Genomic DNA, 14,986 nt, shown 5'->3' on the forward strand with positions numbered 1-14,986 from the left:
CACTTGAGCGTGCGCGACACACCTAAAATTTTCAGTTGGTGGGAAATTTTGAATTTTGCGCGGGTGGCGGCCGAAGCCTACTCTTATTGATTTTAGACCACCAAGGGATCTTTAACATGCGCAACTTGCACACAGGCCCTCCGAGATTTTTTGCCCTTGTCCAAGAAGGCTAGGTGTACATCTTTCCTACCAGAAGATCAGGGGTGTGGCTGAAAGACAGCAGTAAGAAGAAGCGAAGGAGTAGCAGTAGAAAGGCTGCAGAAAGAATCAGGACTCAAAGCACGAGAGACCCCCTCTTCAAAATGTCTCAGAGGAAAATTTAATGGTGATAAAAGGTATGATGCTTTAAACATTAAAGGAGAAGCAGTGACGTCATTATTAATTTATGAAACAGCAGACAGGCAAAAATATTATCTATCCTTTTAAGTAATTACAGTGGAGTCCACTTATAACGAGTCCGGAAAAAACGAGAAGTCTGTTATAAAGACACTGTTCTAAAACCCTGTTTTTTCCCCTTCTTTACCTTTGTAAATAAAATACTGCTATAGCGCTATCAGACAAAACATGTGAGTCGGTTATAGCGGAATATTTCTGCTGCTGTGCACAGTGCATAGGCCAATTATACATAATTAAAAAACCTCGCCAGTTGAGAAACTTGTTGGTGATCTAGCGAAACAAAGAGTGGTAGAGCCAATGTGTGTCAACAGTGAAGGCCGGAACGACTGAGTAGGGAGGGTGTGCCATGCGCAGACAAGCAGAACGCATCGCGTGATAGGCCAGTGTAAGCCTAGTTTAGATTATCAAGGCCTACCATGCCTGTCACTTCTCCGATGTGGAGATGGAGAGGTCACAGCAATGTGATGGGTGGAGTGAATTAGTGACGTGCGCAAGCAGACAGAATGCGCCGCAGGGTGTGGTGGGGTGGGGGAAAACACAGCGGGCGAGTTAGCCCAGAACCACAGTGTAGAATTCTGTGCCCAGAACCCTTTCTTTCTGATCGCCAACGCCGAGCTGTCAGTCAACTTCGCTAGATCTAGCACTAGAGAAAGAAACCTGATTCGATTTCTGATCAAGTAAAACCTAAAGGTCATGTTGAAACCAAATCATCATCAGGGGAGATATCAAAAGGAAATAAACAGAACCACAAAATCATAGATTGGACCTACTTTACAGTTTCCCTTGAATTTATTACTGGATCTCTTACAGCGAGAATCCTGCTATAACGGACATTTTGCTCCGGTCCCCTCCCTCTCGTTATAACAGGATTCCACTGTAGTAAAAACTCATCTCAGCTCATCAAAACAACACAATCAACGAAGAGAAAAAACCTTTCTCGTCTTTTAACTCAAAGTGAGCATTCAAAGAAGAGGAAATCCATTATAACATGCAAGCAAAACATGAGGGCCATGTTAAGAGACAAAATGCTGGAGACAGCTTAATGAATCACATGGTCCTTTGGTGGGGGAACAAATAAAATACAGAGAATTATAGAACTCGGGCAAAATTTGTAAAGAAAACAACAATAGCAATTAGATGTTGAAATTAAAGAAAACAATAATATAATAACAATTTCAAGCTGCAATTAAAGAAAATAATAATAATAAAAATATGATGTTGCAATTAAGAACACAATAATCAAAAACAATATGTTGCTGCAATTGAAGAGAACAACAATAATAACAATATGATGCTGAAATTAAACAATGAAAATTATAACAATATGATGCTGCATTAAAGGAGATAATTATGATTAACAAAATGACGTTACAATTTAAGAAAACAATTATAACAACAATATCCTGTCGTGAAATGGTTTACCTGTGACAGCCAGCTCGCGCGCCACAATGCTCAAACACTCTCAGCACAGTGGCGGAGAAGTGAGGCAGAAGCATGGAGTCTCCGTCGACGACTTTCTCCAGACTGTCCAGCAAGGTTCCACTATCCACAGAACGCCCTGGTGTTGTTGTTGTCAAAGTTTGTACAGACGAAGTATTCACAAGGTGTGATCTCATGTGCTGGCTGGGGCCATGACGGCGGAAACTCTGCGGACACGAAAAAAGAGTTAGAAGTGAATTTTAAATTCCCAGAATTTTTGTTTCTATCAAATTATTCAAAGAGAGACTTTCACCAACAAAATATTACTTCTTCTTCTTCTATGGCTGGCTTCCTCCAGAGGATGCAGCCTACAGCATTCAGTCAGATATGTGACGCCTCTTTGGGTTTGGTGCGTAGTACATCTCGTCCAGGCCTGGTATCATTATGCTAAGATACTAATTTAATTCCTTCATCAACATGAGCCACAACAATGTGCTTTTTTAATTTTATTGTTATTCCAAATAAAGCTACTTCCTTCTAAGATTTAGTGTTATTCCAAATAAAGCTACTTCCTTCGAAGTAGACAGCCATCTAAGAGTCACTTCTCTGTGTATTCAAGTATATCATTGTAAAACAAATTTCTCAAGGGGACCAATAAAGTCAAATTTATTTTATCATCCTATTAGACATAAGCACACAAGTGTTGATACAGACACGTGCATACTCAAACGAAGACACACTTATGCACATGTATATGTATGTGGCATTTGCTTGAAGTAGAGAAGCCCAAGAGCTGGTTCACTGATCAAATGAAAAAAACATGAAAAAAAAGAACCAGGCGGATGCGGGGTTAGCTCAAACAAATAAACACATATCATCGGCCAGCTGTTCAGATGTACTAAGCACAAAATTTTGAAAGAATTTACTATTACAGTTTCTTGGTTTATGGTATCGGTTGCATATGCTCAAGTAACATTTTGTTGAAATCAAAATTCTCTATGTTGAACAAAGCAAAAAAGATACATCATGCAGATACAATTTCTTAGAAGAAAAAAAAGACAGTTTTTATTTCTCTCTCCCGAAATATTTTTCTGATGGACTTAGAATGCTATTCTGTTTGAACAGCTTGCTGCCAAGATACAACCCTCAAGCAGAACAGATTTGCCCCATACACACTACTGCTTGTTGTAGCAAGGGGTGGGGCAACAGCAGATGAACACGGCTATGGTAACCGGTGATACAGTAGCCTCCGCCTAAACGCACACCATACAAAAGCCTGCTCCGCTCAAATGCACGCTTTCGTGTATGACGGGTTTTCTACTATATAATTTAGACGTACAAACGCACGGTCACGTCACTCCTTCCAAATGCACGCTCCAATCCTCTAAACACGCCAACAGGAAAAGCTTGACAAGAGGAAATTTTCACGACATATTGGCAGAGCTTGCGCAGGACAAGCCTACAACAGCGGATATTTGGTGAGACTGTCTCTCATGCTGAACAAAGAGAGCGATGGACAGCGTTTTCAAACCCAACTTTCCACAGACACATAGGTCTAGGACTGTTCATAAAACATTGGGGGGGGGGGACTGAAATGTTTTTTGATTGGTCAGTGGAAATGCATCTTTGAGAGAAGGTTTCTGACAGTTGTTCGGGCGACTGCATGCATGTTTAGTTAGACCTAGGCCTATGATAATGCGCAACACGGGTGAAGGCTGTAAAACAATAGATAGTCCTCTATCGGATTAAAGATTAGAGAAGTAAACCTAATCAGCTGCACTCGAAGAACTTATAACGTACTTGTTAAACGAATCACAAGAGAAAATTTTCCCTGAGTGTCATGTAGAGAACTATGATTCTGATGTCGTCCAAGAATTTACGGTCAGGGGTGGTCACTTGGAAAGCCATGCGGCAGGGCCGTCGTCTCTATGACTATCACCAACAGTTTCCTCTTAAGCTATCTTTCTGTTCCCTACATTTAATTTTATGGTGTATATCATAGCATTGTATTGAGTCTGTATTGTATCTTTCTTACCCCCACCCACCCCCATCCATTCAACACCTTTGTATTCTTAACCACAGTCCGGGAATTCTTCACAAAACAGTCACGTGTCGTTACATTATCGGCCAAAGTGACCCCTATCTCCAAGGGAGGTCACTAGAATATCAAGGAAATGAGATGACTGCTTCCCTTCCTCCCTTTGCAAAAGTTCATGTAAACGCATACTCCGTATAAACACACGCAAAGGAGCCCTCCCGAGCACAGTGGGTTCAGGCGGAGTCTACTGTACAACAATAACCGTAAACATAATTCAAACTCTCGCCTGACCTGTCCCCACAACTGTTTCACAACAGACCTGCCACTCCATGAAATCTAAAATTCAGAATCTCAGGGGGGGAAAAAATCGGGATCAACAACAAATCACCAAAGTGACTACCAAGCTAACTAAAGTTTGTCCTGGAGTATCCATCATATTGTGTGTGTGTGTGTGTGTGTGTGTGTGTGTGTGTGTGTGTGTGTGTGTGTGTGTGTGTGTGTGTGTGTGTGTGTGTGTGTGTGTGTGTGTGTGTGTGTGGTGAGAGTGTGTGTGTGTGTGTGTGTGAGTGTGTGTGTGTGTGTGTGTGTGTGTGTGTGTGTGTGTGTGTGTGTGTGTGTGTGTGTGTGTGTGTGTGTGTGTGTGTGTGTGTGTGTGTGTGTGTGTGTGTGTGTGTGTGTGTGTGTGTGTGTGATCATTTTTTTAAAATCCTGAAGTATCACGTCAAGTACTCCTAGCCTAGGTGTCTAACACCAAACCCCCCCCCATAAGTAATAAGTCCCGTATGCACGAACTTCAGTTGACCCCGTCAACGGACGGTACCCGACAGACGCACAACTCACATGCTGAAGTCATGTCACATGATGCGAACGCATGATTTAAACAGTTTTACTGACAGGTCTTGATGACTTGCCCGACTAAACAGAGCTTGGACAAAACTTGTTTTGAAAGAGCTTAGACAAAGCTGGTTTTGAAAGTAACAGCAGAACTACGAATAATCATTTGTATGTCGCAATTGAAACAGTTATCAGAATGCATCAGGCCATCATCTGAGAATTCTGAGAGGAAACAAAAACTAAAGTAGTTCTTGAGAATGTCCCAAGCCGGAATGCTAAATCGATACTATTTCCATTATAATTGAAAGGAAAATAGTGCTCCCAGTTCCTATGGACAAAAAGTTTAAAGGGTACTTCCTGCGACACAGAGGAAGGGAGAGAAAGTTTTTTTTTAAATCCAACGCAACAAATGGAACAAAAAAATCGGGATACACACGATCATAATTGGGAAAATTGGGATGTAACATGTTTGAAATTTGGGGAATAAAATTGGGATAACTCAATTAAATCTGGATGAGTGACAGATCTGTAACAATAACCCGAAACGTACAAACTCTCGTCTGACCTGTCCCCACAACGGGTTCTCTCCAGGCACAGCTGGGTCCAGAGCAGCGGGGCACTTGGCAATAATCTGACCGGAACCTGGAAGTACAATCAGACCTGTTCTAACGGCCATCTATCCAAGACAATCATCTGTCTACAAAATACCACTTCCCACTTCCCTAAATGCATTTTTTTTTCTATTACAATAACATTGTCTAAGAAGTCCAACTGTCTAAGACAACCACTTTTCTCCTCGACAACAGGTAACCATCTTGGACTATTTCGACTTAAAATGAAGGTGTAATAAAAATGAAGGGTTTAAGTCAAACATTGCTCAAAATAAAAAGACAGATGACACACAGGTTCCACAGGGATGAAACTAAAATTTTTGAAAAATTATGGATAAAAATTTCACATAAAAAAGAGTAGTAGTTTTAATTACAGTTTTATGGCACTTACAACACAAGTACAAGTGCCGAAAATTAGAAGTTTTAGTTTTAGTAAGATTTTACGGCACTTGCAACAACTTGAAAATGAGAAGCATTACAAAAGAATAACAAACACAAAAAAGGAGGAGAAGAGATAAGCTCGATAGACGTTTAAAAAGGAAAAACGAAACAAACCACACCAAAGCACCCGCCAACCACCCTCGGCTTACCTTCAGCACATGGACATTTCCACACCGCCCGAAAAGTCACACTGCCCTTGTTCAACTCCTTGTCAACAGCAGCCTGAGAAGTCTCAGCGTGTGACAAAACACGCACATACTGCGTACACAGGAGCGTCCGAACACCCAACGAATCTTCGAGCTGCTGCCTGAGTTTACCCCAAAAAAGAAAATTTTTTACCATCAATCCTTTTTTTCTTTTTCTTAAATTTTATGTAGGTGATTTTACGCCCCCGTTGACACAATTAAGATCAATCTAAGAAGTCGGCATCAAACCTACCTGCGAACTGGCTTTAACACTACAATAATCCTGAACATAATTTAAACTTTAAAAAATGTTTAAAAATTAAATATAGGTGTTTTAACACCTCCATCAACATAATTTAGATCATTTTAGGAGGTAGGGTTCTGATCCTGCCTGCCAGGACTGACCCGAGCTGTAAGGGATACAACATCCAAGCAGAAAGACCAAGATACTCGATGAACATTTTCCCTATTCGGGAATCGAACTTTGGCCTCCGGCGAGCAACAGCAAAGCACCTCGCCACTACACCATGACACCAGGTTTTTTCTTTGTTCTTTTTACTGAAATTTAACCATCCATCCACAAAAGACTCAAAATACTTGAAATAATGAAAGAGTGAGCTTGTCTGAACATTCTTTTCCTTTGCATTGTTTTGTTAAGTGACAATGCTCCATCTATCCATCTATCATCCTCATCTCAAGGAATCAAACTCAAACCACAAAGTACATTCAGAGGCTGTTTAACAACGAAACATGCCAATCACTAGTTTCAAACTTTAGCCGAATCTATCCCCATCGTACCTGGCAAGGTGAAGTAAATTCCAGCATTTACACATTGTTTTCTATAAAACTCCATTTTTCTTCTTCAAACAACTGCAGTAAAGAACTGCAGTAAATTATGGGGTTGTTTATTTGTTTTTCGGGGTTTTTTTGCAAAATGCAACAAAAGCAGTCCACCTTTCTCGACACATCAAAACATACCCTTTACACATAAATCAAGTTCATTCTTTGAGTCACATGACTTCGTTAGGGAAGGGTGAAAGTTTGTTGGTGGTTCTTTTCATTCCTAATTATTTTAAGTCGTATTACTATACTTTAATGTTGTTTATCTTTAAAAGTTGTCCTTCTTTGCTGAATAATAATGCAAAGAGAAACTGAAAAAAAAAAATTCAGAAGTAGCTACCAAATATTCCAAAGATGACAGCCATAAAAAAAAAAATTGTCCAACAGACCCATTCCCATTCAATGGTTGGAGAGAAGATATAGAACAATAGCATGTTCCAACAAGACTAAAAGAAATGCAGAGAACGGTGATCCATCTACTCACCACGGAGGAAATATCTGCACAACAGAGCCTTCCCCCTTCAGTCCAAGCTTCTCGACAGTATTAGAGAGAAAGACAACTTTGCAAACCTCTGGCTTGTCTTGTGCTTCATTGACAACTTTACTCTGGCACACGAATGTGGAAAACTGACGCTTCATGCTCAACAGCTTCACAGTTATTGCTTTAGGGTTGTTTTCTGGAAGAAAACATTTACAACATTTGAAATTTGAGGACATACAGAAAAACTACAGAACATTAGTCTATCTCTCAAGTTTTATTGTGAACAGTGACTAATCTTCCTTTAAAAAATGGTTAAAGAGGAGAGAAACCCACAAGCTGCACACATCCACAAGTGGAAAAGAAGCTTCCAAATGCTAAAAATGTGGCAAACTCTTCTCTACCACTGCTAGTCTCATTGACCATAGCAGACGCCTCAAGCCGTGGTAAGCTTTATTTCTTTAATTTTCACTTTAGAAATATTCTCCTCTGTAAATGCATTGATCACTGTCAGACATTGACTGACGAACTATTAGACTATATAGATCAGCAATGGCTCAAATTAAACTTGTGACTCTCTTGACCCCTATCTTAGAACTGTCCTTTCCCTTCTCTTTCTTTCACAGACTTTCTCTCGATCTGTTGTGTCTCATCCCAAACAGCCTGTTTTCCTATGTCCCTTGTTATTTGTATCAATGGGTATATTACCTACGTCCACTATTTCACCATGTCCTTTCATCAGAAATAAAAGTGTTGATATACTATCAACAAAAGCTTGCAAAAACTTCTTCCTTATTCCAAATCTACTCCCAATATTTAGTTGATCCCATTTGGTTTCTGTACCATTTCTACTTTCCAATAAATGTCCTGTAGCAAGGCATATTTTATCACAACAGCGACTATATGCAGCCGTTCATAACCCATAAAAAAAGAATAAAAGGCACATGTACAGTTTGACAGATTAAGGCAAAATGCTAAGAACAAATACAATTTTATCCCCACTTACGATCAACAGTTCCAGCCTTCAGGGAATGGTACCAAAACCTCACTGCTGACTTCTCTCTGTTGATCAGTCGAGAAAGTTGGCCAGAAAGACTACCCCTGAAAAGTTAAAGACTTTATATTAACCTTGTGTTCATTTAATAAAGCCTAGAGTAACATTGAAATTTAAATATTCGATTTTTTAAAAATGATAATAGCGGGCATGAAGTCAAACTTGTAAAAACAATCATATCACAGTAGAACCTCCTGTAATGATCACCTGTTCAGACAACCACTTCCCACTTGTCCCTTGCATTTTTTTCCTATTATAATGACACTGTCCAAGAGCATCACATATTCGGGTAACCACTTTTCTCTCTGACAATGGAACATCCTCTTGTACAGGTTTGACTGTCTACAAAATAACTTTTTAAACTCATGCATAGAGGCACAAAATCCAGAAAACAAAGATCTTTATTTAACATGCTTATAAGGAAACTATAAACATCATGTCATAAGTACTCACGATAAGTATTTTCATTTCCCTGTGAAACTGAAATCGGGGGCTCTCGTGACATAGAGGTTAAGGTGTTGGCCTCTCAATCAAAGGTCCCGGGTACGAAACCGGGTAGGGACCGAAAAATTTTCTTCTCTATAATTGTCTCCTTTCACCTCCTTTCCTGCTCTCTAGCATGTTCTGTTGTCTGCTTTCATCTCCTCTTTCTGCCCCCACCCCCTCACTTCATTTGCCCCCTTCTTTGGGCTCCTGACTCTTTATGCAGCCTTTCTACTGCTACTCCTTGCTCCTTCTCACTGCTGTCTTTCAGCCATACCCCTGATCTTCTGGTAGGAAAGAACTACACCTAGCCTTCTCGCACAACGACAAAAAATCTCGGAAGGCCTGTGTGCAAGTTGTGCACGTTAAAGATCCCTTGATGGTCTAAAATCAATAAGAGTAGGCTTTCGTCGCCACCCGGGCAAAATTCTAAATTTCCTGATAATTGAAAATGTTTGGTGTGTCCCGCGCACTCATATACAGCTGCGAGCGCCGTAAAAAAACTTACCAAAGAAACTGAAACAAAGGCTATAAAAAATATGAAGTGACCTACTTCACAAACTTGCTCTTCTTTTTGGCCGAGTCCTGACCAGTTTGGTCCGTCTGCTCCGAGTCTTTGTCAGGTGTTCTGTGTTTATAAGCAGCCATCACCCACTCACTGGCTCTGATGCCTTCAGTGACGGGGGACGTAGGGGGGCTGATCAATGCACAGGTCATGTCAGGGGGCTAGAAATGTACAGGAAAAATATTTATTTACAAGACCTTAGAGAGAAGAAAAGTTCTTGTATCAGGTGGTCATCTTGGAACCTGCCCATTATGATATAGAAAAAAATGCAGGGGGGGGGGTGAGGAGGAGGGAGCGGGAAGTGGTTGTTTGTAAAGGTGAAAGTGCGACAGGTGGTTGTTAGATCAGATACGGGGAGTAACTATTATCTGTTTGAGGTGGCCGAATTTTGCTATTCAAAAGGCTTTTTAATGGCTGCATCGATTGATAATGCGGTTTTCGTCAAAAGATTCTTTAAAATATTCTCCAGTTCATGACGCCTTTCTTTTTTTGATTTTTGAGACAGTTTTGCAGCAAAAATCTAAATTTCTTTATTTAGCCGATCGCTTTTGTAGCCCGATGCTTCTGTCTCTACAATTTTAGAATATCCGGAGCGGAAGTGATATTTTGCGAGGCGCATTTTGTTTTGAGAGTATAGATCTAGATCTAGACCTAATTTTTTGCATCTCTCAAGATTTATTGCTTCATTCCAGTAGAGTGTAAATATAGTAGGCCAATGACTTTCAATTGATGTTAATGCACCGATCATTCCTTTATCGAAAGGGGGCCCAGCTAGTATAATATATATATATATACATGTTTCAACATCTACAGAAATGCACGAGGGGGGGGGGGGGATAGATGTTTGATAAAAAAAAAAGGAGCAATACAACAGCCAAGCACAGGCCAACCACCCGATCCACATACTTATACAGGACGTCTGTACAACAAGATCCCTGCTGAAGGAGATCATTCAATCCCCAAGTAGTTGGGTTTTTTTATTGTAAAGAACTTTTTTCAACTCACATGGTCTAAAATCAACTCTAAAGACTCATATCATCAGCCAACTGTTCAGATGTACAGAGCCCAAAATTTTGACAGATTCCAAACTAGAAAGATGCTATTTATTATTTGTGAACTCACTGTTCGAGGCCTGATTTGATATTGTGTTGATGTTCCCGGTTCCAAAGACTGGTTGCCACTGCATGCAGGTGAAGACCCGGAGTCAATTTGCTGAGGACATTTCATTTACTTCAAATTAACACTGTAAAAGTGCAAGACATTTTGGATATAATATGAGACTTAACCTTGCAAGACGGATGTTTTCAGGAGCACAATACATGTGTAAGTTTCAAATCCAAGTTAAGTAAGAGAGAAAATCCGAGGCCCTATCGAACTCCCCCCTACGTCTAAGTTGCAAATAGCAACAGGAATCTGAAACACACTGCAATACTTTTAATAAAATGACATCATTCATCATCATTCTCATTTTTACTACTACAGCCACAGACCCAGAGAGAGCTCTCATAATTTTGTGTAGTGTATGATGACAAAGTGAATAACATACAAGCATTTGGCATCACAATATCATCATTGCCTTTATCACCCTGCACCAGGGTATAGGCCACGGACAAATACTTTCCACCTCTCTCTATCCCGGCTTAGCCTCTTAATGTTATTCCATGTCTTCCCACTTTTCTGTACATAATTTCTGTGATTCTTCTCCAGGTTCCATGCGGTGTTCCCCTTGATCTCTTTCCCTGTGGATTTCAATCCAAATCTTTCTTTTTTATGCAACTGCCTGACTTCCTGAGAGTATGTCCAATCCATCGCCACCACCTTCTTCCTACCTCATCTCTGACTGGGATCTGTCTTGTTTTCCTTGGCACTTCCTCGTTGGTGACCCTGTCTGTCCATATGATCCTCAGTAACTTTCTTAGACACTTGTTCAAGAAAATCTGGATCCTCTTTATGCAAGTCTGTGACGCGTTCCACGTCTCACATCCATACAACAGAACAGTCTTCACATTTGAATTGAAAATCCTTAGCTTTGTTCGAAGTGAGATATCTCTGGTCTTCCAGATCCTATCCAAAGATATGACAGCAGCCTGTGCTTTTCTAAGGCGGTACTTTATTTCAGCACCTGTTCTTCCCTCTCTGTCAATCACACTCCCAAGATAGCATGACAATATGTTGTTTGCAAAAAGCTCAAACCCAAAAATATAGACTCTGCAACCAAAGATAATTCCCTCATTCTTTTGTCCAGTTTCATTTTCAACCTATTGAATACTCCCTGCCAATGACAGACTGAAAGCTTACAACTAACACAAACAAATACAGTCAAGTTGCTCTAACGGCCACTTGTCCAAGACAATCATCTGTACAAATGGCTACTTCCAATTTCCTCATTATTGCTTTTTTATTATCATAATAACACTATCCAAGACATCCACCTGTTAAAGACAACCACTTTTCTCCTGACAATGAGTGGCAATTTTGGATGATTTCAAATGTATGTAATTCTAAAAATATCAATCACATTATGATGTTCATCAAGTTTGTCAATAACTTACTTGAGACGAAGAGAGACTGCCAGCGAGTGTTTGAAGAGCTGCAGCAACATCTGAGGCCTCACTTCTCTCACTGACAACAGACTGACCATCCTCATCCTCAGAATCATTTGCCTCAGCCTCAGACTCTATATCTGAGATTCCTCCGTCAATTGGCTCAGCATGGCGAGTATACAGCTTGCGTGCCACCAGTCGAGGTCGTTTGGCAAAATTACTCTCCACCCTTGAAGACAATTCCACTTTTGTGTTACTGTGAAGTTTGGTGGCCCCACCTTTATGACTGACACTATTCGGATGTCTCTTCTCACTCACATTTTTGATAGTCGTAACTGATTCTTGTCTTTGTGAAACAGATAATTGTTCTTGAGTGACATTAGTGTCTTCAGAAGTTTTAGAACTTTGCGAGATAATGTCTACATCCTCTGAACTGGAGAGCTCTTTCTGTGGCACCACTAAATGGGAAGGGCAATTCGATGAGCTCTGTTGCTTTGATTTTTTGTGGAAGGGAAAACATGGTCCCTTTGAGCCATGGCTACACATTTTCAACAGAATTTGATTATCGGTGTGAGATGAAACATTTGGTGCTAAACTATCTTTTGAAGCTTTCCCTGAATGTTCAGAATTAGTTTGTTCATGACTTCCAACTTTACTCAAGGCATCCGAGAACCTCCTTTTGTGAGAGTTTGCACTCGCTGCATCACGCACACATGCCGTCTCCTCCTCTGAGGAACTGTCTGACCAGCTGATCGCTTCACTCTCCTGGGTCAGCCTGTCTGAGATGTAGAAAGAAAAGAAAGAAAAAGTGAGAAACATGAAATCATACTTCTACCCCCTATCAACATATTGCCACACTAGAGGAAAAAACATTAAAAGCACACAAAGCAGGACACGCTTCCCTGTAAAAAAAGACCAGGATGCTGCTTGCTCAGTTGGCTTCACACAGGATTGCAGAGTTCTTATTAAAATGTAAATCGGGGATGGAACTTGGGCTTGAGGTATTCTGGAAATTTCCAGGCCCTCCAGCCATTACATTTGTCCTATCAGAGACAAACATTAAAAAACTGAGCTTCCCACCTCTAGAATAGAACCTCTCTACTACATAGGCTATTATATTATACTGCTGAAAAGAGCACACTAACAAAAACTAAATGTAAACAAACTGAGACAATTCATGAAGAGATGAAAAATGTTTTATCTACTTGTCAGTTCTACCTCTCCCCTACCCCCACTCCTAATTTTCTAGAGAGACGGCTCTTTAAGTCTTTTATATTTTACCAAACTTAACAAACCTCTCACATATATCGGGGGTGGTAATTATTAAGTTAAACCACAGAGATGTTAAAAAACAGACTTACCTGGAGTATTATCATGTGTTCTACTAAACGCAGATAAAAGATTCTCTTGCTTCCAGCTACCTGATCCATGGGTGGTTTTCTTTGCGTTACTATCATCAGCCTCCGCCCTACGACTTCTCCCATGGATTTTTTCAACAATACGTTTCCATTTGCTCTTCTCTGGAGTTTTGTCTGTTTTAATGTCAACAGAAGCTTCTCCAGACTTTGAAAGCTCTCTTTGAATTGCACCAAGTCTCTGAAACTTTTTCATTCCAGAAAAACCTGAACCCACATGTTGCCATCCAGGCATGGTGATCTGAAAGTATTTATAAAAAACAAAAAACATTGGTAGGCTGCTATCATAATCTATACAATCGAACCTGCCTTGCTACTGCCCTACATCTCAGACAAAAAAAAACTTTTATAATATAATGACGGAATCTTCCCACTCCACCCCCCTCCTTCCTCCCTGAGACAAGAGGAACCTTTACAAAGCACAAACCGACAGAGAAATTCCTTCCCTTCAGAGGAAAAACCTGTCGAAGGCAGAAAATACTTTGCCCGCTCTCATTCTGCTCAACCGTCACATTAAAATAAAAATCCTCTTCTATTACTCTAGAATCTAGATCTACATTTGGTTGCACCTGTCTAACAATTTAAAACACTGCCAGGCAAGGAAGCAGGGAAGAGATGCTGTTTGGTGGCTATAAATAACGAAAGATCTTGTCAGTTTGTTTTGAGAGTTTGAATGCATGCAATCCTTCCATGATTGTAAGCTTCCCAGGAAGCCAAGAATGGCTGAGTATTCTAGGTTCTGCTGCCGGAGATAATAAGAAGATATCTAGATCAAGTAGAGACCTAACCCTGACCCAAACCACATGCTGTTAAATGTAGAAGACACATCTTTCTGTGATTGGCTGCTATTGTAGTAATGTGATGTCAACTGGGATACCCACAGACTATTTTAAGAAGGTCGTGGAGGTACCGCATAGAATTAAGAGTTTCCGGTATGTTAATAACATTTCGGAATTCCAGTATTGACACTGTACGAATGTCAACAATTTCCTTCATGATTCATGGAGACATAGAGACGAGTTTGAGCTTCCTTCCTAATTTTCCGGTTCACTGCGGCTATTGAATTCATTCATTTCAAGAACGTTTCCTCTAGATCTACCGTATAAAAGAGAATTAGATTTCTAGATCTAGATCTAGATCTAGATCTATATAGAATCTAGATCTAGATCTAGATTCTTCTATATATCTATCATAATGAATAAATGAGAATGAATGATGAATGAATGAATGAAAAGAGTGACTCTGATCTAAATACATTTATAATTTAATGAAAGTGTGAAAGAACGAATGAATTGATATCACGATAATAAATGAAAAATAAATAAATAGAATTGCTTTTTTTTTAACAAAAACATGGCAACCCCAGAAACCTGTTGTCTAGATCTAGATCTAGATCTAGATCTAGATTGTATCGTATTTGCCGCTAAATGCAGCAGATTACTAGAATTTTCTGTGATAAAGGCAAAGGCCAAACAAAAGGTCTATAGTAGGTTTTTAGTGCATAAGAGTACTAAATCTGCCTCCGTTCAGGGCATCTTTCGCCGTTGTCGCCATCCTTACCAATGCATTAGATCGGAGATGACTTTTTTGTCTCCGATTAGATCTACAACGCAGGTGTATTTACCGTTAGGTTTTTTGTTTTTTTGGTGGGGGTTTTTCGGCCTCCCGCCCCTCTACCCCCCCC

At 40.1% G+C, this 14,986-nt stretch overlaps 1 protein-coding gene across 4 annotated transcripts in view; it reads right to left on the bottom strand.

The window, feature by feature from the left end:
* LOC101854707 (DNA repair-scaffolding protein) overlaps positions 1-14,986 on the bottom strand; it is a 29,996-nt gene that overhangs the window by 12,379 nt on the left and 2,631 nt on the right. For 2 of the 4 annotated variants that reach the window (XM_035969000.1, XM_035968998.1), the window contains exons 2-10: positions 13,249-13,543; positions 11,897-12,666; positions 10,467-10,556; positions 9,333-9,505; positions 8,249-8,343; positions 7,249-7,441; positions 5,889-6,046; positions 5,238-5,329; positions 1,819-2,042 (exon numbers count right to left, since the gene is read on the bottom strand). In XM_035969000.1, coding sequence (XP_035824893.1) covers positions 1,819-2,042; positions 5,238-5,329; positions 5,889-6,046; positions 7,249-7,441; positions 8,249-8,343; positions 9,333-9,505; positions 10,467-10,556; positions 11,897-12,666; positions 13,249-13,537 — 2,084 coding nt within the window. In that variant the 5' untranslated portion in view covers positions 13,538-13,543. Of the gene's footprint in view, positions 1-1,818; positions 2,043-5,237; positions 5,330-5,888; positions 6,047-7,248; positions 7,442-8,248; positions 8,344-9,332; positions 9,506-10,466; positions 10,557-11,896; positions 12,667-13,248; positions 13,544-14,743; positions 14,908-14,986 lie in introns of those variants that run through there. The other 2 variants (XM_035968999.1, XM_035969001.1) reach the window with 2 other exon arrangements.

The sequence above is a fragment of the Aplysia californica genome, unplaced genomic scaffold (genome assembly GCF_000002075.1).
Source record: "Aplysia californica isolate F4 #8 unplaced genomic scaffold, AplCal3.0 scaffold00104, whole genome shotgun sequence".
NCBI lineage: Eukaryota > Metazoa > Mollusca > Gastropoda > Aplysiida > Aplysiidae > Aplysia > Aplysia californica.